General features: G+C 35.1%; 1 protein-coding gene across 1 annotated transcript in view; it reads left to right on the top strand.

Annotated features, from left to right (window-relative positions):
- The window catches only part of foxd1 (forkhead box D1), a 3,901-nt gene extending 1,097 nt beyond the window's left edge, over positions 1 to 2,804 (top strand). Inside the window, exon 1 of the mRNA XM_061966532.1 lies at positions 1 to 2,804. This exon is cut by the window's left edge and continues 1,097 nt beyond it. Coding sequence (XP_061822516.1) covers positions 1 to 59 — 59 coding nt within the window. The 3' untranslated portion in view covers positions 60 to 2,804.
- Positions 2,805 to 26,998: the final 24,194 nt, after the last annotated feature.

Below are 26,998 nucleotides of genomic sequence, written 5' to 3'. Positions count from 1 at the left end.
GGCCTCCCGCCGCCGTCTTACACCCGCTGGAGAACTTCCCCAACCGGGGGGTGAGTTAACGGCAGACAGACTCAAAAAGACACACAAAAAACAAACAAACCCGGTGAAGGTAGGATTATTTTTGTATGTTTATCGGACATTTTTGAGAAAAATATTTATGTTCTTCTTACCTTCAATCAGGACATCTGCTCTCAGGATTCTCATGATCACGTGTTGTTGAACAAATGACTCCAAAATAACCATGTTTTTATTATTAATATTATTAATTAGTTTTGGCAAATCTCAACACTTTGAAGCTTTTTTTTGATTTTAAACTTTGTAATAAAAAACAAGAAAGAGTAAAAAAAAAAAAAAAAAAAGTCATACATTTATAATATGCAGTGTCATGTGTTTATTTCAGTAATAAAATGTTACATTTTTGGACAAGAATTGTGGATATTAAGTGTGATATTTTTTTTATTAAAATGGAACAAGAATGTTTAATAGACGCAGTGCAAAAGTATTGGGCCATCAATGACGTTCTTCATTTATTTTTAACAAACTGTACAGTAAATATTTCTAACACTTTAGCTTATAAAATCTACTTTTACTGCTTTTATTATCAATTGTAATTATATATGTCAATAAAACGAGAAAATATTTGTTTTTAATATTTTAAAACATTTTCAACATATTTAAACAAAAGTATTGGGCCATCAATAACGCTCTATTTATTTTTTACGAAATTGTATACAGTACATTAAATATTTATAAAAGCTACTTCACTGGTCATTTCATTATGAGTTGTATTATTTATAATTAAAACTAAACAAACAAAAAAATTCGTATTGTAACAATTGTTCGTACATCATGAAGACATTTTCAACAAATCTAATATTTCATATATTATCAGCATTATTATAGTTGCCTTTTAAAGGCATTTAAAACCATTATTTTTCAAGTGATGTACCTAATAATGGTGGCCTAATATTTGTTATTACTATCAAGCGTGAGTACAAACATTGTTTTTAAAAGTGATGCACTGTCATATTTGGGGAGGGGTGTGGGCATGCGCAGTGGACGGGTGGGAGTGCGTGTGACCCCTCTCACGCTCAGGTGCATGTGACGTGCACACTCCTCACGCAATAGTCTGCTCTCACAGAACGCTCCCGATATAGTCATGTAATATTAATTTAATATTAATAATTATATAATTATATGAATATAATAACAACGAATCAGAGGCCTAGAATTAAATGTTTTATTTTGGAAACTGTAAAAAAAATTGACTCTATGTGCGCGTGCACGTGTGTGTGTGTGTGTGTGTGTGTGTGTGTGTGTGTGTGTGTGTGTGTGTGTGTGTGTGTGTGTGTGTGTGTGTGTGTGCAACCCACACACACCCCTTCCCCAGCCAAAGTGTGTGTTGTATAGATGGCAGCTAAATCGGTGCATCGCTTGCAGCTAGTTCACTGGGCCAAGAGAGGACACGCATTGCGTGATGATGTCACACGCAACGTGGGGGGAGGTCAGTGTGCGACGTGTTGACTAACAAACACACAAACAAAACAAGACACACAAACAAAAAGGAGGGGGATGCAAAAAAAAGTGCAATCAAGACAAAACAACACACACACACACACACACACACACACACACACACACACACACACACACACACGCACACAAATCACTCAGATATTCCTAATATTTTGGTTTGTAGGTTAAAAAGTCTAAATAATGAAAAAAAAAACAACCTCTAAAACAGTAAAGTAGTAAATGTGCAGCAACTTAACTTTTGTTATTGTCATTACAACTAACACATGCTACAATTAATCAATTAATTTTATTTGAAAAAAAAAACTTAAATGTATATTGTGTTGCTTCGATTAATCGTTTAAAGACTGTAACTAATGAAAGTTTATCAAATCCTGCAGATCGCATTTCCCCTATGAAGTGTGATCTATCCGATTACTCGATAGATTGTTAAAATAATCGATAATGTAATCAACAAAATGTACTACAGTATTCGTACTATGTTAAAAATGACAACAAGTCAAGTTATGAATGCTTTTATCAATAGTACCATATGTAAGGCGTTGCTCTGCATTATATATAAAATAGGATACTCTTGATGTGTAGCTAAATCAGCATATAATTACAAATATTACAAAGAAAATAATGTGGAGCATTAACTCAACTTCACTGTTGTTTTTGTAATACAAAAATGCTGTTAAAAAAAGTAAAATTGTAGTGTGGGGGAAAAGTAGCAAAAAAAGTAATATGTAATAAAAATCAATAAATTAAAATAAACACATGGTTTAATGACGCAACAGTGCTTATGAGTGCTGTATTATATAGAAAATGATATGGCGTTAAAGAAGCAAAACATTGAAAATATTACAAAGAGATCTACAACAGTAATACATTAAAAGTACAGTAAATTAACAAAAAGTTATCAAACAAAACATGCATTGTATAATGAAGCAATATTTTGTCAAATAAATATGAATAAAATACTATCTGTGACGTGTATAGCTGAATAAACATACTATTTTACACAACTATACAAATAAGAACCTCAAAATAAAAAAATGAAAATCAACATGAATAAAAAACACATTTAAAAAAATTAATGAAAAGGTATTTCTGGAGAAAGTACTATGTATGAATTATTTATTTTATATGTAAAATGATACCCAAATTGTGGCATTAAATAAGCAAATAATTGAGAATATTAGAAATAGCTATACATAGTAAAATATTCAATAAAGAAACAAAAATGATATCAAATGAAACAAGCATGGTACAAGGAAGTAATATTGCATGTAAAATATTTATACAATAATACCTGTGACATTTATAATTGAAAAATAATCAAAATATACTGTTTCACACAACTACAAAAAAAACACAAAATACAACTGAAATATAAAATGGATTTTTTTTTTAAATATATAAAAACCTATTTCTGGAAAAAGTAATATAATTAACTTTGGATTAATTATTTATATTATATATAAAATGAAACCCCTAATGTGGTGTTAAATAGGCAAATAATTGAAAATATTAGAAACAGATCCATACAGTAAAATATTAAAAGTATAATAAAGTATCAAAAGGTTATCAAATAAGACAAGCGTTGTAAAATGAAGCAATATTGCATATAAAATATATAAATAGAAAAATACCTGGGGCGTGTATTGTTGGATAAGCAAATATTAAAAATATACTATAAAATAACCACAAAATAAAACTGAACTATAAAATATATTTAAAAAAAAAGTTTTCTTAAATAAAATAAAATAAACAAACTGAACTGCACTGAATTAAAGAAGTGTTTCCAGAGAAAGTACTATAATTCAGTTTGGACGAGTTATTTATATTATATATAAAATGATATAGCCATAATGTGGCGTTAAATAACCAAATCATAATAAATATCACAAACGGCTCTAAAACAGTAAAATAATGCATATACATCTATCAATATACAAGTATAATAAAACAACAAGAAGTTTAGAATTCATCTAATAAAACAAACAATGAAAAAAAGGACAAGCATGATATAATGAAACAATACTTAAATAAGCAAATATGAAAATATACTGTTTTACACAACTATAAAAGAACCACAAATATATACACTCACATTATATATATACATACAAATATATATATTTATATTTATATATATATATATATATATATATATATATATATATATATATATATATATATATATATATATATATATATATATACACTCACACACACAGTATATGTGTATATATATACAGTATATATATATATATATATATATATATACATACATATACATACATATATATATATATATACATACATATATACACACATATATATATATACATCATTTATGAAATTAAAGAAAATAATAAACATGTATATCTGTAAACTGCACTACAATACATTTTAGATGAATAAAAACTCCTGTATTATTTTTGGATGTGCAAGTAAAGTAAAAGAGCTATTAAAGAGCGTGAGTTATGATTTAGTCATAGAAATGTCTTTATGACGACGAGTGTGCAGATCATGTGATCATCAGCCTCCAGGAGCATGACTGACGCTCTCTGAGCACTTGATCCCGCCGGGGTCAAAGGTCAGGAGGAGAGGGATAACACGCAACACTCGCCATGAGACGCCGTGGAGGATTATTATTATTATTATTTATTTGTATTTGTTCACCATTCATCGTTTTCCTCAACAAGAATGTGTTTATGTATATGACCCCCCTACCCAAATTTACATAAACACACTTATACTGTATATATGAGCTCATCTTTTTATATCATCTGAAGAGTTCATTGACTTGAAAAAAGGGTCAGTCTAAAGAATAATTCATAAGAATCCTTTCAAAATAAATTCCCTTTCAGTGTAAAAACTTCAAAATGTTCAATAAAGATGACATAATTACAATTTATGACAAACAGGAAAAAGGTTGTGGTGTTTTACACTCATAATTAATAATGATTATAATTATAATAATTAAAATAATAAGAAGAAGACAGTTTAAATGATTGAACTGTGACATATAAAAATACATTATTTACATTCTTTGTGACATCAAAAATATATTATTTAAATTTTTTGTGACATCAAAAATATATTATTTACATTCTGTGTGCATGAAATATATTATTTACATGCTGTGTGAATGTTATTTACATGTTACGTGACGTGAAATACATTATTTACATGTTACGTGACGTGAAATACATTATTTACATGTTACGTGACAATGAATACGTGGCATGAATTGAAGTAACATGAAATATGTCCATCATGTTTATTTATTGAATAAAAGTCCAGATTTCACTCTCACACTTTTGTGTATTTACGTTTAAAAAACATTGAAGACATGCAGTCATATGTTACTGCCTTCTTTACAATAAACTGGAATACTTTAATAGTATGCTTGTACTTCTACAGCAAAGTATTGCAAAGTTGTAGTACTACAGTCAAATAATAGTATATTTGTATTAGTATAGTAAAATAATATTGATTGTATGGCTGTACTAGTATATTTAAAAAATAGCAATGTTGTACTAGTTAATGATAAAGTAATAGTCATATTGTAGTAGTTATTCATAAAGTAATAGTAATGTTGTACTAGTTAATAGTAAAACAATGATGTAGTGGTACTAATTAATAGTCAAGTTTTACTAGTTAATAGTACAGTAATAGTAATGTTGTACTAGCTAATAGTGAAATAATGATATGGTTGTACTAGTTAACAGTAAAGTAATACCAATGTTGAAGTAAGTAATAGTAAAGCAATAGTAATGTTGTATTAGGGTAATAGTAAAGTTATAGTAATATTGTACTAGTTATTCGTAAAGTAATAGTAACGTTGTACTAGTCAACAGCAAAGTAATTGTAATGCTGTACTAGTTAATAGTAAAATAATGTTGAAGTGGTACTAATTAATAGTAAAGAAATAGTCAAGTTTTACTAGTTTAGAGTAAATTAATAGTAATGTTGTGCTAGTTAATAGCGAAATAATGACAAGTTGTACTAGTTAACAGCAAAATAATAGTAATGTTGTCCTAGTTAACAGTAAAATAATTGTAATGCTGTACTAGTTAATAGTAAAATAATGTTGAAGTGATACTAATTAATAGTAAAGCAATAGTCAAGTTTTAGTAGTTAATAGTAAAGTAATAGTAATGTTGTGCTAGTTAATAGTGAAATAATGACATGTTGTACTAGTTAACAGCAAAATAATAGTAATGTTGTCCTAGTTAACAGTAAAGTAATACCAATGTTGAAGTAATAGTAAAGCAATAGTAATGTTATACTAGCTAATAGTAAAGTTATAGTAATATTGTACTAGTTATTTGTAAAATAATAGTAATGCTGTACTAGTCAACAGGAAAGTAATTGTAGTGTTGTACTAGTTAATAGTAAAATAATGATGTTGAGGTACTAATTAATAGTAAAGTGATAGTAATTTTTTACTAGTTAATAGTGAAGTAATAGTAATGTTGTACGAGTTAATAGTGAAATAATCATTTGGTTGTACAATTTAACAGTAAAGTAATAGTAATATTGTCCTAGTTAACAGTAAAGTAATACCAATGTTGAAGTAGGTAATAGTAAAGCAATATTAATATTGTATTAGTTAATAAAGTAATGTTGTACCAGTTAATAGTAAATAAATATTAATGTACAAGATAATAGTAATGTTGAATTAGTTAATAGTAAATTAATAGTAATGGTGTAATAGTTAATAGTGAAATCATTATATGGTTGTACTAGTTAACAGTAAAGTTATAGAAATGCTGTATTATTTAACAGTAATGTAAGAGTAATGTTATCCTAGTTAACAGTAAAGTAATACCAATGTTGAAGTAGGTAATAGTAAAGCAATATTAATGTTGTACTAGTTATTAGTAAAGTAATAGTAACGTTGTACTAGTTAATAGTCAAGTAATGTTGTACTCGTTAATGTAAAATAATAGCAACGTAAAGTAATGTACAACATAATAGTGTAATTGTGTAATAATAGTGTACTAGTTCTAAGTACATTAATAATAATGCTGTACTAGTTAATAGTACAATATTAATATAGTTAATAGTAAAGTAATGTACAACATAATAGTGTAATTGTGTAATAATAGTGTACTAGTTATTAGTACATTAATAATAATGCTGTACTAGTTAATAGTACAATATTAATATAGTTAATAGTAAAGTAATATAAATGTAATAGTTGATAGTGAAATAATAACATATGTGAAATAGTTAATAGTAAAGTAATAGTAAGTTTTACTAGTTAACAGTAAAGTAATATTTTTTTTACTAGTCAATAGTTAAATAATAATACTAATGTACGAGTTAAAAGTAATGTCGTACTATTTAATAGTAATGTTTTACTAGTTAATAGTAAAACAATAGTAGTGTGTTACTAGTTCATAGTAATATAATACTAATGTACTAGTTAATAGTAAAGTAATAGTAATATAGTACTAGTCAATAGTAAAATAATAATAACACAGTTGTATTAGTTAATAGTACAGTAATAGTAACGTTGTACTAGTTCATGGTATAGTTTTAAGTAGTGGTCACATGATCACTTCCATTAAAAAAAAAGTTAGAGAAGAAAGAAAAAAGAAGAAGAAATTAAGTCTTGAAAGTATGAAAATGTTGTGAAACAAAACACATTTTCTTTTTTACTTCCTGAGTTTTTTCTTATTTCTTTTACTTTCTCCCTTTTTAAAAAACGTTTTCTTTCGTTTTTATTTACTCTTTATTTACTTTACTTTTTTCTTTCTTTTCTTCTGTTTTGCTTTCTTAATTTTTTTTGACTTTTTTCTTTATTTCCTCCTTTACTTTCTTCTTTCTTTTACAAATGCACAACGCGAGAAATCCTTCAATCATTCGTTTTCATCCCCGTTAGTGATCAAGTTACCTAGTTAGTAGGTTAGCTGTCTTTGCAGCTAACCTATTAACAATGCAAATGTTTGTTTTAATCACAGTTTATTAAGGAGTATTTAGTTAGTTGTAAAGATGCATGGTAAAAGTGAATGTTATGTCCATGGTTAGTTAGTTAATTGCAAAGACATTATATTGTTAGTTGCAAAGACATTAGTTGATAGGTGAAGTTTGGATGATAAATTGGTTCGTTAAAAAAAAGCCACATGGAGTTTTGATTACTCTTAGTCATTTAACCAGTTAGCTAATTACTGACTTGTTTATCAGTTGCAAATACTGAACATTAGAGTTTTTGTTTTGATCTCTGTTCGCTTGTTAGTTAGCTCCACAGACACATGGAATTATATTTTGCTGTGATAGCAGTTAGTTAGTTAGTTAGTGAGTTGGTTAGTTAATAATCACTGTAATTAGTTGAACAGCAACATGTTATGTTTGGATCACTGTTTGTTTACTTGTTAGCTGCAAAGATCCAGGATGAAAGGTTATGTTTTGATCATTATTAGCTAGTTAAAAGTTGCTCATTAGTTAGTATTAGTTAGTTAGCTGGCTACATAGTTGGACTTAAGGTGAGAGGTTATCTTATAATCACAATTAGTTTGTTGGTTGCAAATGCAAAACATGAGTTTGTAGAACATTGTTGCTTGCAAAGATGCTAGTTGGTTAGTTAGTTAACCAGCTAGTTGAAATTAAGCAAAAATGTTAGTTTATAGTTGTTCTGTTGCAAAGACTCAAGGGAAGAGCTATTTTTGCATCTTACTTTGTTAAGTAGTCAGTTTGTTCATTTTAATGACACAAATAAGCTAGATAGTTTGTTAGTAGCAAATAAGTAAGGTGAAAGATTATGTTTCGATCACTGTTCCTTAACCAATTATCTAGTTTTTTTTTTTTTTTTTAACTTGTAAATATACATAAATAGTACTAAATAGTTCTTACCATGAGTCTTTGCAACGGAAAAAACTGAAGCAACATTTAGTTAGTTAATTAGTTGAAATCAAGCAAAATGTTAGTTCACAGTTTGTTTGTTTTTTACGTTGCAAAGACTCATGGGAAGAGCATTTTACAGACCATTTTTTGCATCTCCTTCGTGAGTGGGTTGGTTGGTTGGTTGGTTGCAATGACACTTAGAAGCTAGCTAATTAGTTAGTGGCAAAGAAGCAAGGTGAACAGTCATGTTTATCACTGTTTGGAAACAATTTTTTAGTTAGTAGTTTTTTTTAACCTGCAAATATGTAGAATGCAAAATGTTGTTTTACATTAATTGTTATGTATTTAGCTACAGCAGTTGAGAAGTTACATTTAGATAAACGTTAGTTAGTTAGCTAGCTTGCTCACTAGTTAGTTAGTTGAAATCAAGCAAAATGTTAGTTCACAGCTTTTTCCGTTGCAAAGACTCATGGGAAGAGCATTTTATAGACCATTTTTTGCATCTCACTTAGTTATTAGTTAGCGAGTTGGTTACTTGCAATGGCATGTATAAGATAGCTAGTTAGTTGGGGCAAATAAGCAAGGTGAAACGTTTATTTTCAACCACTGTTACTAAACCAGTGTTCTGGTTAGTTGTTTTTTTAACCTGTAAATATGTATAATGCGAAATGTTTTACATTGTGTTAGCTAGTGAGCTACAGCAGTTGAGAAGTTACATTTATATACATATTAGTTAGTTGGTTAGTTGAAATCAAGCAAAAATGTTAGTTCACAGTTTTTTCCGTTGCAAACATTCATGGGAAGAGCATTTTACAGACCATTTTTTGCATCTCACTTAGTTATAAGTTAGTGAGTTAGTTAGTTGCAATGCCACATATAAGCTCACTAGTTAGTTAGGGGTAAATAAGCAAGATGAAAAGTTTATTTTCGACCACTGTTACTAAACCAGTGTTCTGGTTAGTTGTTTTTTAACCTGTAAATATGTATAATGTGAAATGTTTTACATTAATTTGTTAGCCAGTTAGCTACAGCAGTTGAGAAGTTACATTTAGATACATATTAGTTAGTTAGTTGAAATCAAGCAAACTGTTAGTTCACAGTTTTTTCTGTTGCAAACATTCATGGGAAGAGCATTTTACAGACCTTTTTTTGCATCTCACTTATTAGTTAGTGAGTTGGTTAGTTGCAATGCCACATATAAGCTCACTAGTTAGTTAGGGGCAAAGAAGGAAGGTGAAATTTTTTATTTCAATAACTGTTACTGAACTAGTGTTCTAGTTAGTTGTTTTTAACCTGCAAATATGTAGAATGCGAAATGTTGTTTTACATTAATTTGTTAGATAGTTAGCTACATCAGTTGAGAAGTTACATTTAGATAAATATTAGTTATGTAGTTAGTTAATTAGGTAAGTAGGTAGTTAGTTGAAATCAAGCAAAATGTTAGTTCACAGTTTTTTCCGTTGCAAACATTCATGGGAAGAACATTTTACGGACCGTTTTTGCATCCCACTTAGTTATTAGTTAGTGAGTTGGTTAGTTGGTTAGTTGCAATGACATATGTAAGCTTGCTAGTTAGTTAGGGGCAAAGAAGTAAGGTGAAAAATTAAGTTTTGATCACTGTTACTAAACCAGTGTTCTAATTAGTTGTTTTTGTAACCTGTATAATGTGAAATGTTGTTTTACATTAATTTGCTAGTTAGTTAGTTGAAATCAAGCAAAATGGTAGTTCAAAGTTTTTTCCCCCCCCCAGTTGCAAAGAGCATTTTACAGACCATTTTTTGCATCTTACTTAGTTATTAGTTAGTGAGTTGGTTAGTTGCAATGACACACACAAGCTAGCTAGTTAGTTAGCTAGTTAGTTAGGTTTTACGTTGCAATGGCGGTTAACTAGATAGCAAAAAAGCAAGACAAATCCACATGTTAGCATGTTGGAAGTGCGAGTGCTAGCTAGTTAGTTAGGTTTTCCGTTGCGATGGCAAAGAAGTACGGTGAAAAAGATTTTTGTTGTTGTAACCTTGCTTCTTTGCCACTAACCAACTAGCTAGCTTCTAAGTGTCATTGCAACCAACCAACCCACTCACGAGCGAGATGCAAAAAATGGTGTGTAAAATGCTTCTTCCCATGAGTCTTTGCAACGTAAAAAAAAAGGGAACTAACATTTTGCTTGATTTCAACTAATTAACTAACTAACTAAATGTTGCTTCAACAATGTTAAATGTGGCTTTTTTTAATCACTGTTTGTACACCAATTTTTGTAGTTAGTTACATTTTTTTTTTTTTTAAATATGTAGAATATTTTTAGCTAGTTAGCTACAGCAGTTGAGAAGATACATTTAGATAAACGTTAGTTAGTTAGCTAGCTTGCTTAGTTAGTTGGTTAGTTGAAATCAAACAAAATGTTAGTTAGCTAGTTAGCAAAAAAGCAAGACAAATCCACATGTTAGCATGTTGGAAGTGCGAGGGTTGGCTAAAGAAGCGGAGGCAGAAGAAGAAGAGAGTGTTCCCGGGGCGTGGCCAACCCTGCTGCTCACTGCTCCCCTCACCTCCCAGGGGGTGATCAAGGGTGATGGGTCAAATGCAGAGAATAATTTCGCTACACCTAGTGTGTGTGTGAAGATCATTGGTACTTGAACTTTAACTTAAATTGGTACAGCAGATATGGATCATCTACATCTACAATATGATTTGTCTTAATGGCTGGACAAGACAGACGTAAAATATAAATAAATAAATGTTTAGGGAGGGGGTTTAATCGATTTTGTATTATTTATTTTTTGTATCAATTAAGGATCGTTACAAATAAGAGTCGCAATTCATTCAAAAATATTTTTTTTGCCACCCTTAATAGTTCCAAAATTTATTTTGACACTTTCTGATACTTTTCAAAATAAAGGGGATGACAAAAAAAAATCAATTATTGGCTTCATTTTATTTTAGTTGAAATCAAGCAAAATGTTAGTTAGCTGGTTAGCAAAAAAAAAAGCAAGACAAATCCACATGTTAGCATGTTGGAAGTGCGAGTGTTGGCCAAAGAAGCGGCGGCAGAAGAAGAAGAGAGTGTTCCCGGGGCGCGGCCACCGCTGCTGCTCAGTGCTCCCCTCACCTCCCAGGGGGTGATAAATGGTAAATGGTAAAATGGGTTATACTTGTATAGCGCTTTTCTAACTTCTGTTCCTGATGGCGGGAGCTGCCATGCAAGGCCCTAACCACCATCAGGAGCAAGGGTGACGTGTCTTGCTCAAGGACACAACGGACGTGACGAGGTTGGTGGGGATCGAACCAGGAACCCTCTGGTTGCTGACACGGCCACTCTCCCAACAGCGCCACGCCGTCCCCTAGGGCTGTGATCAAGGGTGACGGGTCAAATGCAGAGAATAATTTCACCACACCTAGTGTGTGACAATCATTGGTACTTTAGTTAAAGTTAAGTTAAAGTACCACTGATAGTCACACACACACTAGGTGTGGTGAAATGTGTCCTCTGCATTTGACCCATCACCCTTGATCACCCCCTGGGAGGTGAGGGGAGCAGTGAGCAGCAGCGGTGGCCGCGCCCGGGAATAATTTTTGGTGATTTAACCCCCAATTCCAACCCTTGATGCTGAGTACCAAGGAGGGAGGTAATGGCTCCCAAACATTCACTCCTTTTATAGACTCGATAATATGATATTGGAGCCTTGAAAGTTGGCCAATACCGATATCGATCCCATTCGATATCAACAGGAATCTTACTGTGCAATGTTAGAACATTTTATTTTGATAGCTGCTGTCCAGTTGTTATGTTTTGCGTGTATCACATTACTGAGTCTCAATTGCAGTTACAATTCCAAAACATTAGAGGGCAGTATTGTATAGATTATAGTGTGTTATTTGCTTTTGTGTTGTTGCGCCCTAAAAAGTGTTAATACTGTAAGTATTGTACTTATTTTAAAGTTAAGCTAATGTACCAATGATTGTCACACACACACTAGGTGTGGTGAAATGTGTCCTCTGCATTTGACCCATCACCCTTGATCACCCCCTGGGAGGTGAGGGGAGCAGTGAGCAGCAGCGGTGGCCGCGCCCGGGAATACTTTTTGATGATTTAACCCCCCAATTCCAACCCTTGATGCTGAGTCCCAAGCAGGGAGGTAATGGGTCCCATTTTTATAGTCTTTGGTATGACTCGGCCGGGGTTTGAACTCACGACCTACCCATCTCAGGGCGGACACTCTAACCACTAGGCCACTGAGTAGGTAACTTAACTTAACTTACGTCACGCGTCCTGTCAGCTCGTTTATCTGCCGCGAAGCTCTCGTTTTTATTTGTCCTCCATCATCGCCGGTCTCACCCCGGCGCGAACTTGCAGAATTATGTCGCCGCATTTTTCACTTTTTTTTATTTTTTTTAGCCGCGCACGTGTTTGCTTTGGCGGCGCCGTGCGCTCATGCAAACAAGCGAGGCCTGCAGCTTATCCATCATGCTTGTGCACAGTGTGATGATAAAACAACAGCCCGCTTGAAACAAGTCATTTGTCACCCGCCGCTTTATTACGGCCCAGCGCGGAGGTTACGACTCCTACTTGGCTTTGCGACAATAAATCAAGCGGCTCGGGAGGTCCCGCCGGGCCCAAAAGCGGGCGTGGCGACGTGGTGACAAAGTGGAAGCCGCGGGCCGGAGGGTCTTACACGCAACGACGCCTCCCCGCCCGTGAACACTTCAAGCGGCGGCGGCGGCCCGTTCATCACGGCGCCACCCGCAGGTAATCCACACCGGCGGCTGACACGAGGCAGACGTTTCCTCTGAGAGCCCAAACACAAGACCGCCAGGGAGGCCTTTTTCAAGCACTCGCATCCAAACCGAGGAATAAACAAGAACAGAGTCACATTTCTAGCATGAGCGATCTGCTTTGTGTCACCTCTTTTTTTTTTTTTTTTAAGGACCATTAGTGTCGCACTTTCTTTTCTACGCCCTCCTTTTTGTGGTTGCTTTTCCATCGGACTCTGCATGTCGAGAAAATAAAATGCGTTGTTATCAAACTTGACACTAATTTGCTTTGTCATCATTAGAGATGTCCGATAATATCGGCCTGTTGATATTGAATGGGATCGATATCGGTATCGGCCAACCTTCAAGGCTCCAATATCATATTATCGAGTCTATAAGAGGAGTGAATGTTTGGGAGCCATTACCTCCCTGCTTGGCACTCAGCATCAAGGGTTGGAATTGGGGGTTGAATCACCAAAAATGATTCCCGGGCGCGGCCACCGCTGCTGCTCACTGCTCCCCTCACCTCCCAGGGGGTGAACAGGGGGATGGGTCAAATGCAGAGGACAAATTTCACCACACCTTGTCAAGACTTCGTCCTGGGGTTTAGTTTTTCTGGGATGCAACGGAAAGTTGGCTCGGGCGAGACGGGAATTTAAGTACATTTTTATCTAAAGACTATAACTACAAAAAAAAGGAAGTAAACAAAAGGCGCGCACAATGGCGGAGAACAAACTATGAAACCAAAAAGACTATAAACATGGAACAAAAACGTACTTGGCTTGGACAAAAATAGTAGCATGAAGGATGGACATGGAAAGAAGAGTCAGGAATGGACAGAGCATAAATGTGAGGATGTCACCAGAAAGACAAACTGAAAAACACTGAACTTAAATACTACAGACATGATTAAAGAAAACAGGTGCGTGACTCAAAACGTGAAACAGGTGCGTGACGTGACAGGTGAAAACTAATGGGTTGCTATGGTGACAATCAAGAGTGCACAATGAGTCCAAACGTGGAACAGGTGAAACTAATGGGGTAATCATGGAAACAAGACAAGGGAGTGAAAAGACAGAAACTAAAGAGTCCTATAACTAAACAAAACATGACTTAAAACAAAACATGATTACACAGACATGACACACCTAGTGTGTGTGTGACAATCATTGGTACTTTAACTTAACTTTAACTAAAGTACCAATGATTGTCACACACTAGGTGTGGTGAAATTATTCTCTGCATTTGACTCGTCACCCTTGATCACGGCCCTAAGGGACAGCGTGGCGCAGTTGGGAGAGTGGCCGTGTCAGCAACCTGAGAGTTCCTGGTTCGATCCCCACCAACCTCGTCACGTCCGTTGTGTCCTTGAGCAAGACACTTCACCCTTGCTCCTGATGGGTCGTGGTTAGGGCCTTGCTTGGCAGCTCCCGCCATCAGTGTGTGAATGTGTGTGTGAATGGGTGAATGTGGAAATAGTGTCAAAGCGCTTTGAGTACCTTGAAGGTAGAAAAGCGCTATACAGGTATAACCCATTTACCATTTATCACCCCCTGGGAGGTGAGGGGAGCAGTGAGCAGCAGCGGTGGACGCGCCCCGGGAACACTCTCTTCTTCTTCTGCCGCCGCTTCTTTGGCCAACACTCGCACTTCCAACATGCTAACATGTGGATTTGTCTTCCTTTTTTTTTGCTAACCAGCTAACTAACATTTTGCTTGATTTCAACTAAAATAAAATTAAGCCAATAATTATTGTTTTTGTCATCCCCTTTATTTTGAAAAGTATCAGAAAGTGTCAAAATAAATTTTGGAACTATGAATTGCGATTCTTATTTGTAACGATCCTTAATTGATACAAAAAGTAAATAATCAAAAATCGATTAAACCCCCCACCCCCAACATTTATTTATTTAAATGTTACATCTGTCTTGTCCAGCCATTAAGACAAATAAGATAATATCGGCCTGCCGATATTATCGAGCGATAAATACTTTAAAATGTAATATCGGAAATGATCGATATAGTTTTTTTTATTATCGGTATCGGTTTTTTTGTGTGTGTTTTTTTAATTTATTTTATTAAATCAACATAAAAAACACCAGATACACTTACAATTAGTACACCAACCCAAAAAACCTCCCTCCCCCATTTACACTCATTCACACAAAAGGGTTGTTTCTTTCTGTTATTAATATTCTGGTTCCTACATTATATATCAATATATATCAATACAGTCTGCAAGGGATACAGTCCGTAAGCACACATGATTGCGGTCCACCAATAGTACTAACCTTTAACAGTTAATTTGACTCATTTTCATTAATTACTAGTTTCTATGTAACTGTTTTTATATTGTTTTACTTTCTTTTTTATTCAAGAAAATGTTTTTATTTATTTATCTTATTTTATTGTATTATTTAAAAAAAAAAGGACCTTATCTTCACCATACCTGGTTGTCCAAATTAGGCATAATAATGTGTTAATTTCACGACTGTATATATCGGTTGATATCGGTATCGGTAATTAAAGAGCTGGACAATATCGGAATATCGGATATCGGCAAAAAGCCATTATCGGACATCCCTCGTGATCATAACCCAAAGCTAAGATGCTCTGTTCAGATAGCTTCAGGTGGCTGATAAGTAGAGATGTCCGATAACATCGGACTGCCGATATTATCGGCCGATAAATGCTTTAAAATCTAATATCGGAAATTATCGGTATCTGTTTCAAAAAGTAAAATTCCTGACTTTTAAAAACGCCGCTGTACGGAGTGGTACACGGACGTAGGGAGAAGTACGGAGCGCCAATAAACCTTAAAGGCACTGCCTTTGCGTGCCGGCCCAGTCACATAATATCTACGGCTTTTCACACACATAAGTGAATGCAATGCATACTTGGTCAACAGCCATACAGGTCACACTGAGGGTGGCCGTATAAACAACTTTAACACTATTACAAATATGCGCCACACTGTGAACCCACACCAAACAAGAATGACAAACACATTTCGGGAGAACATCCGCACCGCACCGCAACACAACATAAACACAACAGAACAAATACCCAGAACCCCCTGCAGCACTAACTCTTCCGGGACACTACAATATATACCCCCCCCACCTCAACCCCGCCCACCTCAACCTCCTCATGCTCTCTCAGGGAGAGCATGTCCCAAATTCCAAGCTGCTGTTTTGAGGCATGCTAAAAAAAAGAATGCACTTTGTGACTTCAATAATAAATATGGCAGTGCCATGTTGGCCCTTTTTTCCATAACTTGAGTTGATTTATTTTTGGAAAACCTTGTTACATTGTTTAATGCATCCAGCGGGGCATCACAAAATTAGGCATAATAATGTGTTAATTCCACGACTGTATATATCGGTATCGGTTGATATCGGAATCGGTAATTAAGAGTTGGACAATATCCGAAATCTGCAAAAAAGAAATTATCGGACATCTTTAATCATCATAACCCAAAGCTACGATGCTCTGTTCAGATAGCTTCAGGTGGCTGATAAGGCTTGATGTGTTGAAGCGTGATGTCGTCTTTACCAATGAATTGATAAACGTGGACCCCGACTTAAACAAGTTGAAAAACTTATTCGGGTGTTACCATTTAGTGGTCAATTGTACGGAATATGTACTGTACTGTGCAATCTACTAATAAAAGTTTCAATCAATCAATTTTTGCTAATCTCATGGAATGTTTGCAGAACATTTACCGCAAATGTCACCTAAATTACATAATTTATTTGCAAATAGTAGCATAAAAGTCTTTGTTTTCAATGAGTTTAACACTTTGACGAATACGATTAGCAAAAAAGCTAGCATAAAACGTTAACATGCTAACACAGGAGGAGTTAGCATAAGTCTAAGATGGAGCTAAGTATTGAAAGCCAGGATTTTTAGGTTTTTACGAATACAATGTGTAAAAATGCTAACATAAAATGTTAGCATGCTAACATAGGAGGAGTTAGCATACTTCTAAGATGGAGCTAGGTATTGAAAGCCAGGATTTTCAGGTTTATACGAATAAAATGTGCAAAAATGCTAACATAAAACGTTAGCATGCTAACACAGGAGGAGTTAGCATAGGTCTGAGATGGAGCTAAGTATTGAAAGTCAGGATTTTTAGGTTTATACAAATAAAACTAGCAAAAATGTTAGCATAAAACATTTGCATGCTGACAGAGGAGAAGTTAGCATACTTCTAAGATGGAGCTAAGTATTGAAAGCCAGGATCTTTTGGTTTATACGAATAAAATGTGCAAAAATGCTAACATAAAACGTTAGCATGCTAACACAGGAGGAGTTAGCATATGTCTAAGATGGAGCTAAGTATTGAAAGCCAGGATTTTTAGGTTTATACGAATAAAATGTGCAAAAATGCTAACATAATACGTAAGCATGCTAACACAGGAGGAGCTAGCATAAGTCTGAGATGGAGCTAAGTATTGAAAGTCAGGATTTTTAGGTTTATTCGAACAAAACGAGCAAAAATGTTAGCATAAAACGTTAGCATGCTAACACAGGAGGAGTTAGCATACTTCTAAGATGGAGCTGGGTATTGAAAGCCAGGATTTTTAGGTTTATACGAATAAAATGCGCAAAAATGCTAACATAATACGTAAGCATGCTAACACAGGAGGAGTTAACATACTTCTAAGATGGAGCTAAGTATTAAAAGCCAGGATTTTTAGGTTTATATGAATAAAATGTGCAAAAAAGCTAGCATAAAGCGTTAGCATGCTAACACAGAAGGAGTTAGCATAAGTCTAAAATGACGCTAAGTATTGAAAGCCAGGATTTTTAGGTTTAAACAAATACATTTAGCTATAATACTAACATAAAACATTATTATGCTAACTTTTAGTTAAATTAACTAAAATGCTAGCATAAATAAAACATTAGTATGCTAACATTTTAGTTAAATTAGCTAAAATGTTATAAAATGTAAGCATTCTAATTTTATGCTAATTTTAGCATGCTAATGTTTTATGATAGCATTTTAGCTCATTTAATTTGTTTAAACACTAACTTTGCCAACTAATGTTAGCATACTAAAATTGTATTAATAAGCTCAAACACTGGAATAAATTGTTAGCATGCTAACGTTTTATGTTAGCATTTTAGCTAATTGTATTCATTTAAAAGCTAACGTTGCTAACTAACGTTAGCATGGTAACATAGGAAAAGCTAGCTTACATGAGGTGGCGATTTGTCCAGGCTGTACCCCGTCTTCCTCCCCGAGTGCAGCTGGGATAGGCTCACGCGCCGCCGTGGCCCCGAGAGAGACAAGCTGTAGAAAAATGGATGGATGGAAGTTAGTATACTTCTAAGATATGTCCAAGCATCAAAAGCCAAGATTTTTGGTTTAGATTTAAAAGAATAAAATGATCTAAAATACTAACATCATGTAATAATGCTTTATTTAAATGAGCTAAAATTTTAGCATGCTAATGTTTTATGCTAGCATTTTAGTTAATCTTATTTGTTTAAAAGCTAACACTGCTAATAACGTTAGCATGATAACATAGGAAAAGTGAGCATGCCTCTGAGATGAAGCCAGGTATCAAAAAGCCATGATATTCAAGTTAAAACAAATCAGATTAGTTCAAATTGTAGCATAAAATTCTAGCATATTCATGTTTGCATGATGACATAGGATAAGTTAGCCTACTTCTGAGATGGCGCCAAGAGTCAAAAGCCATGATGTTTAGGTTCAAACGATTCTAATTAGCTAAACTGCTAGCATAGAACGTTAGCATGGTAATGTTACTTCTAAGATGGTGCCAAGTATAAAAAAACATGATGTTTAAGTTAAAACAAATCTAATTAGATAAAATGCCAATATTAAACGTTAGCATGCTAATGTTAGCATGACAACATAGGAAAACTTAATATACTTCTAGGATGGTTACAGGTATCAAAAGCCATGATGTTTAAGTATAAACGAATCAAATGAGCTAAAATGCTAGCATAAAACGTTAGCATGCTAATATTAGCATGACAACATAGGAAAACTTAATATACTTGTAGGATGGTTACAGGTATCAAAAGCCATGATATTTAGGTTGAATCGAATTAGCTAAAATGCCAGCATAAAACGATAGCATGGTAATGTTAGCATGATGACATAGAACATGTTAGCTTACTTCTAAGTTGGCGCCAAGTATAAAAAGCCATGATGTTTAAGTATAAACAAATAAAATGAGCTAAAATGCTAGCATAAAACGTTAGCATGCTAATATTAGCATGACAACATAGGGAAACTTAATATACTTGTAGGATGGTTACAGGTATCAAAAGCCATGATATTTAGGTTGAATCGAATTAGCTAAAATGCCAGCATAAAACGTTAGCATGGTAATGTTAACATGATGACATAGGATAAGTTAGCATACTTCTATGTTGGCGCCAAGTATAAAAAGCCATGATGTTTAAGTTAAAACAAATCTCATTAGCTAAAATGCCATTATTAAACGTTAGCATGCTAATGTTAGCATGCTAATGTTAGCATGACAACATAGGAAAACTTAATATACTTCTAGGATGGTTACAAGTATCAAAAGCCATGATGTTTATGAAATCAAATGAGCTAAAATGCTAGCATAAAACATTAGCATGGGGGTGGGGGGGGGGGGGGGGGGATGGGCGCCGCGCCACCTAAAATCTTGCCTAGGGCGCCAGATTGGTTAGGGCCGGGCCTGATCAAAAGCCATGATGTTTAAGTACAAACGAATCAAATGAGCTAAAATTCTGTCATAAAACTTTAGCATGGTAATGTTAGCATGATGACATAGGAAAAGTTAGCATACTTTTAGGTTGGTGCCAAGTATAAAAAGCCATGATGTTTAAGTATAAATGAATAAAATGAGCTAAAATGCTAGCATAAAACATTAGCATGCTAATTCTAGCATGACAACATAGGAAAACTTAATATACTTGTAGGATGGTTACAGGTATCAAAAGCCATGATGTTTAAGTATAAACGAATCAAATGAGCTAAAATGCTAGCATAAAACATTAGCATGGTAATGTTAACATGATGACATAGGACAAGTTAGCTTACTTCTAAGTTGGCGACAAGTATAAAAAGCCATGATGTTTAAGTTAAAACAAATCTCATTAGCTAAAATGCTATTATTAAACGTTAGCATGCTAATGTTAGCATGACAACATAGGAAAACTTAATATACTTCTGGGATGGTTACAGGTTATCAAAAGCCATGATATTTAATTATAAACGAATCAAATGAGCTAAAATGCTAGCATAAAACATTAGTATCGTAATGTTAGCATGATGACCTTGGAAAAGTTAGCATACTTTTAAGATGCCACAAGTATCAAAAGCCATGATATTTAGGTTTAATCAAATTAGCTAAAATGCTAGCATAAAACATTAGCATGGTAATGTTAACATGATGACATAGGACAAGTTAGCATACTTCTAAGTTGGCGCCGAGTGTAAAAAGCCATGATGTTTAAGTTAAAACAAATCTAATTAACTAAAATGCTATTATTAAACGTTAGCATGCTAGTATTAGCATGTCAACATAGGAAAACTTAATATACTTCTAGGGTGGTTACTGGTATCAAAAGCCATGATGTTTAAGTATAAACGAATCAAACAAGCTAAAATGCTAGCATAAAGCGTTAGCATGGTAATGTTAACATGATGACATAGGACAAGTTAGTTACTTCTAAGTTGGCGCCAAGTATAAAAAGCCATGATGTTAAAGTATAAACGAAAAAAATGAGCTAAAATGCCAACATAAAAACGTTACAATGCTAACATTAGCATGATAACACAGGAAGTGTTAGCATACTTCTAAGATGGCGGCAAGTGTCAAAAGCCATGATGCTTAGGTTTAAACAAATCAAATGAGCTAAAATGCTAGCAGAAAACGTTAGCATGGTAATGTTAGCCTGATGACATAGGACAAGTTAACACATTTTTAAGATGTTGCAAGTATCAAAAGCCATGATATTTAAGTTTAATCAAATTAGCTAAAATGCCAACATAAAAACGTTACAAGGCTAACGTTAGCATGATAACACAGGAAATGTTAGCATACTTCTAAGATGGCGGCAAGTGTCAAAAGCCATGATGCTTAGGTTTAAACAAATCAAATGAGCTAAAATGCTAGCAGAAAACGTTAGCATGGTAATGTTAGCCTGATGACATAGGACAAGTTAACACATTTTTAAGATGTTGCAAGTATCAAAAGCCATGATATTTAAGTTTAATCAAATTAGCTAAAATGCCAACATAAAAACGTTACAAGGCTAACGTTAGCATGATAACACAGGAAATGTTAGCATACTTTTAAGATGGCGGCAAGTGGCAAAAGCCATGATGCTTAGGTTTAAACGACTCAAATTAGCTAAAATGCTAGCATAATGATATAGGAAAAGTTAGCGTACTTTTAAGATGCCACAAGTATCAAAACCCGTGATATTTAGGTTTAATCAAATGAGCTAAAATGCTAGCATAAAAACTAATAATAGACGTTTGTGCTTGTAAATATCAAAGCGCACAAGCTAATCTTACTTGCTAGCAATTAGCCAATGAAGCTAACTAACAACGTCGTTATTCCTAGCAAAGAATAGTGAGTCAGCAGCAGCAGAAAAGGGTACAAAGCGTGTGCGGGGTAACTTCTATTTAAGTGGCAGAGTGGACTTTTATTTGATACTTCCTCCCCAGGCGGGGGGGCACTTCCTGTTCCCCGTCACAACATTTTCACAGGCCCCTATCAAAGTAGCCGAGCCCCTCCGGGGGTGGCCCGCCGAGCCCGCCGGCGTGGTAATGGGATACGACTCCGGCGCGAGCTCGCCGCTGAATTTCACGCGGGGGTCAAAAAAAGCTGCACCGGGATCAGCTGCTTAGGCGTTAAAGAGTGGCCATCTTGTGGTGTTTACACGTGACGAGGGCTCGCCGTGGCGCTTTAGAGAGACGCTCTCATGCTTCTATTTGCCCTCTCGCACGCCGCCGCTGGAAGTGGCTTTTACACGCCCACGTACCATCAAAGGCGCAGTACACATTCCGTGCGGCTGCTCAACAACGCCCGTACAGCGCTTTTTAGCAGGACGCCACACAATCATATTGATATCAGCAAAGACCAATTATGGGATTAGATCGGCTTGCATGTAAAATGTCCGATACAAGCAGTTCTACTCAATAAGCACACCAGATTAACGTTAGCGTGTTTTAACGAGAACAGCTAGCATACTGGCAAAACGGTGAAAAGTATCAACATCCAAATATATTAGGGTTTAAATGATTTAAAATGAGCTAAAGTGCTAGTCGAAAACGTTAGCATGCTAATGTCAGCGTGATAACATAGAAAAAGTTAGCACACTTCCAAAATGGCGCCAAGAGTCAACAGCCATGATTTTTAAGTATAAACAAATGACATTAACTAAACTGCTAGCATAAAACGTTAGCATGCTAATGTTAGCGTGACAACTTAGGATACGGTAATATACTTTGAGAATGCTTACAAGTATCGAAAGCCATGGTGTTTAAATATAAACGAATCAAATGAGCTAAAATGCTAGCATGGTAATGTTAGCATGATGACATAGGATAAGTTAGCATACTTTTGAGATGCCGCAAGTATTAAAAGCCACGATATTTATGTTTAATCAAATAAGCTAAAGTGCTAGCATAAAATCGTTAGCATGATAACACAGGAAATGTTAGTATACTTCTAAGATGGCGGCAAGTGTCAAGAGCCATGATGTTTAGGTTTAAACTAACCAAATTAGCTAAACTGCTAGCATAAAACCTTAGCATGGTAATGCTAACATGACGACATAGGACAAGTTAGCATACTTCTATGTTGGCGCCAAGTATAAAAAGCCATGATGTTTAAGTTAAAACAAATCTAATTAGCTAAAATGCTGTTATTAAACGTTAGCATGCTATTGTTAGCATGACGACATAGGAAAACTTAATATACTTCTAGGATGGTTACAGGTATCAAAAGCCATGATGTTTAAGTACAAACGAATCAAATGAGCTAAAATTCTGGCATAAAACGTTAGCATGGTAATGTTAGCATGATGACATTGGAAAAGTTAACATACTTTTAAGATGCTGCAAGTATCAAACGCCATGATATTTAAGTTTAATCAAATTAGCTAAAATGCCAACATAAAAACGTTACAATGCCAACGTTAGCATGATAACACAGGAAATGTTAGCATACTTCTAAGATGGCGGCAAGTGGCAAAAGCCATGATGCGTAGGTTTAAACGACTCAAATTAGCTAAAATGCTAGCATGAAATGTTAGCATAATGACATAGGAAAAGTTAGCGTACTTCTAAGATGGTGGCTAGTTTCGAAAGCCATGATTTTTAGGTTTATACCAATAAAATTTGAAAAAAATGCAAGTGTATAACATAAGCATGCTAACATTAGCAGATGGCGCCAAGTCTCAAAATCCATGATTTCTTGGTTTCAATATAGAAATTTAGCTAAAATACTAATATAAAGCGTTAGCATGCTAACGTTAGCAGATGGCGGCAAGTATCAAAATCCATGATTTTTTGGTTTAAACATAAAAATGTAGCTAAAATACTAATATAAAGCGTTAGCATGCTAACGTTAGTAGATGGCGCCAAGTATCAAAATCCATGATTTTTTTGGTTTCAACATAGAAATTTAGCTAAAATACTAATATAAAGCGTTAGCATGCTAACGTTAGCATGATAACACAGGAAATGTTAGCATACTTCTAAGATGGCGGCAAGTGGCAAAAGCCATGATGCTTAGGTTTAAACGACTCAAATTAACTAAAATGCTAGCATGAAATGTTAGCATGATGACATAGGAAAAGTTAGCGTACTTCTAAGATGGTGGCTAGTTTCGAAAAAGCCATGATTTTTAGGTTTATACGAATAACATTTGAAAAAAATACTAGCATACAACACAAGCAAGCTAACATTAGCATATGGCGCCAAGTCTCAAAATCCATGATTTTTTTGTTCCAACAAAGAAATTTAGCTAAAATACTAATATAAAGCGTTAGCATGATAACACAGGAAATGCAAGCATACTTCTAAGATGGCGGCAAGTATCAAAATCCATGATTTTTTGGTTTCAACATAGAAATTTAGCTAAAATACTAATATAAAGAGTTAGCATCCTAACGTTAGCATGCGAGCTAGATAAGAGGAAAGTTTTATAATTTTCCAACACAATGTCCGGTATAAAATATTTGTATTTGTATATGAGCAAAATAGCGACATATTTAAAATGCTAACAGTTAGCGGGCGAGCACATTTACAAAAAAGGTAAACATGAGACTACTGGGAGCTAGCAGCTACACAAGCGCTACGCACACAATAGCACACAAGCTAGACATACATAACAAGTGTCCTTCATTGAATTAGAAAGTATCCAGTAACAAACGTGTCCGCACCATTCAATTTATGGCGCCACGATCTGAACTTAATGAATTATTACGGCTATGGGGTGTCTTTAAAATAACAATTACCACTCCACGTCCACTTAAAGACAGCATAAGTCCATTTCAGATGGTTAACAATAAATAAGTTGGTGTTTTTTGGGGCGAGTATCAAATTTGGTATTTTTTGGCACCTTTTGGTCCTTCTTGGCCCTGTAACAGTACCAGTAAAGTAATGCTCCACCTTTACGAAAATGCTAATACACATTGGCTTTGCCGGTGACATGGCAATTTCAACACCTGCAAATGTGCTGATGAAAACGTCAACAAAGATGCACGTTGCAATCAAACAACTTGGTGTGTAAAATAGGTCGTGAGTTCGAACCCCGGCCCGAGTCATACCAAAGACTATAAAAATGGGACCCATTACCTCCCTGCTTGGCACTCAGCATCAAGGGTTGGAATTGGGGGTTAAATCACCAAAAATGATTCCCGGGCGCGGCCACCGCTGCTGCTCACTGCTCCCCTCACCTCCCAGGGGGTGAACAAGGGGATTGGTCAAATGCAGAGAATAATTTTGCTACACCTCGTGTGTGTGTGACAATCATTGGTACTTTAACTTTAAAATAAGTACAATACTTACAGTATTAACACTTTTTAGGGCGCAACAAAAACCCAAATAACAGACTATAATCTATACAATACTGCCCTCTAATGTTTTGGACTTGCAACTGTAATTGAGTCTCAGTAATGTAAAAAGCAAAACAAAACATAACAACTGGACAGCAGCTATCAAAATAATTTTTTTCTAACATTCCACAGTAAGATTCCTATTGATATCGAATGGGATCGATATCGGTATCGGCCAACCTTCAAGGCTCCAATATCATATCCTTGAGTCTATAAAAGGAGTGTGAATGTTTGAGCTCTGCTTACAAAAACAACTCCTGAGTGTTGGCGAGCTGAACAGGAATTGGCGGCACGGGTCCAAATCCTGTGTGGTTCGGTTTTAGGAGGTCCCGCTTTATTGTGAAAAGTCACTTCCTGTCGTCCCTCCGTCTGCGGACTTCATTTTAACATGAGGTCGTCGCGGCTCAATTACGAGACGACCGCCCCAGGAAGGTTCTAAAAAACCGGGACCCCGGTCCGCCTCCTCTGAGGTTTCCGACCTACTTAAGTGGCGATTTTATTTCCGCGCCCAGACTTCAAAGGCTAAAAGTTCTGTTTTGCTCCGTTTTCTTGTTGACTGGAGCGCCGTGACCTCATGCTGCCATTTTAGGTCCGACTCACAGCCATGGGGGAGGGGCCATGTGAGCCGTGCTCTTGATTCAAGACCAAGGTAAGGATGCTGAAGGATGAAAAACATTGTTTTTTTTCCCAGTCTGAAGAAACAGGAAGTACGGAAGCAAGGTTGGTTGCATGAACAAAAAGCACTCGCTCTTTGGTAACCGAGAAACACAGGAAGTGACGGCTGATCAGTGGGAGTGACACTCTAACAGCCAATCAGGTAGCAGTATCAACTATCAAGTTTGGTTGCGCCGTCTTGACCGTAGTCAGACCAATGTGGTCTGTAAATGATGCAAGGCAAGACCGCTAACACCACACAACCATAGCCGTGCTCACCCTTTAGAGCACAGCTGTAACTTCCTGGCACTAAACCCTGCAGAAAATAGTTATTCTCAGGTTTCTCTATGTTTACATTTTCACTCGGGATGTGCCAATCAATACTGAAATATCGATACCGCATGATTCGATTCTTGGGGGTAACGATTCGAGTCAAAACGATTCTTGATTCAAAATCAATATTTTTTTATAACTACTCTCTATTTTATGCTGCCCTTTTTTTTGCTGCAGTTGTTACATATACTGTAATATTGCCCTCTAGTGGGTTCTTCGGACCACCACCCACTGCCAGGAGAGCCCGAAATTCAGGGTATAACTGTTTTATTTTCATAAACGTTGAGAGCCTTTTGCTTTTCAGCAAAGTGTCTTTGTCTGCGTCTGTGTGTGTGTGTCTCTCTCTCTCTCTTTCTGGTTCCCACTCCAACTCCAACTACCTCTCTCATTCCGGCTGCTGCTAATAAAGGCAACAACCTGTCGCTGTCTTCGAGGCCGGTCCTGGCACACCCCATTCCGCGGCAGGCCCGCAGGCCACACCCCCTTCCACAATTATATAAAAATATAATATAATACATCAGTATATATTATATATATAATATGTAAATATTACATATATGTTATATTTTATATTGCTACTGTGGTACATTTTTAGTCTACTTTATACCTGCATTATCCTTTCCATCCTTTGTAACTGAGCTACTGTGTGGAACAATTTCCCTTGTGGATCAATAAAGTTTAAGTCTAAGTCTAACATTCGGTGCCAGTTCTATGATTAACTACATTCCTCCATGAAATAGTTAAACAACTTAAATTACTGAAAAGAAAACTGGTTTTGTTTA

Source organism: Nerophis lumbriciformis, linkage group LG11 (genome assembly GCF_033978685.3).
Source record: "Nerophis lumbriciformis linkage group LG11, RoL_Nlum_v2.1, whole genome shotgun sequence".
NCBI classification, from domain to species: Eukaryota; Metazoa; Chordata; class Actinopteri; order Syngnathiformes; family Syngnathidae; genus Nerophis; species Nerophis lumbriciformis.
Note: the sequence above shows the minus strand (reverse complement) of the source record. Positions and strands in the feature narration are given on the sequence as shown.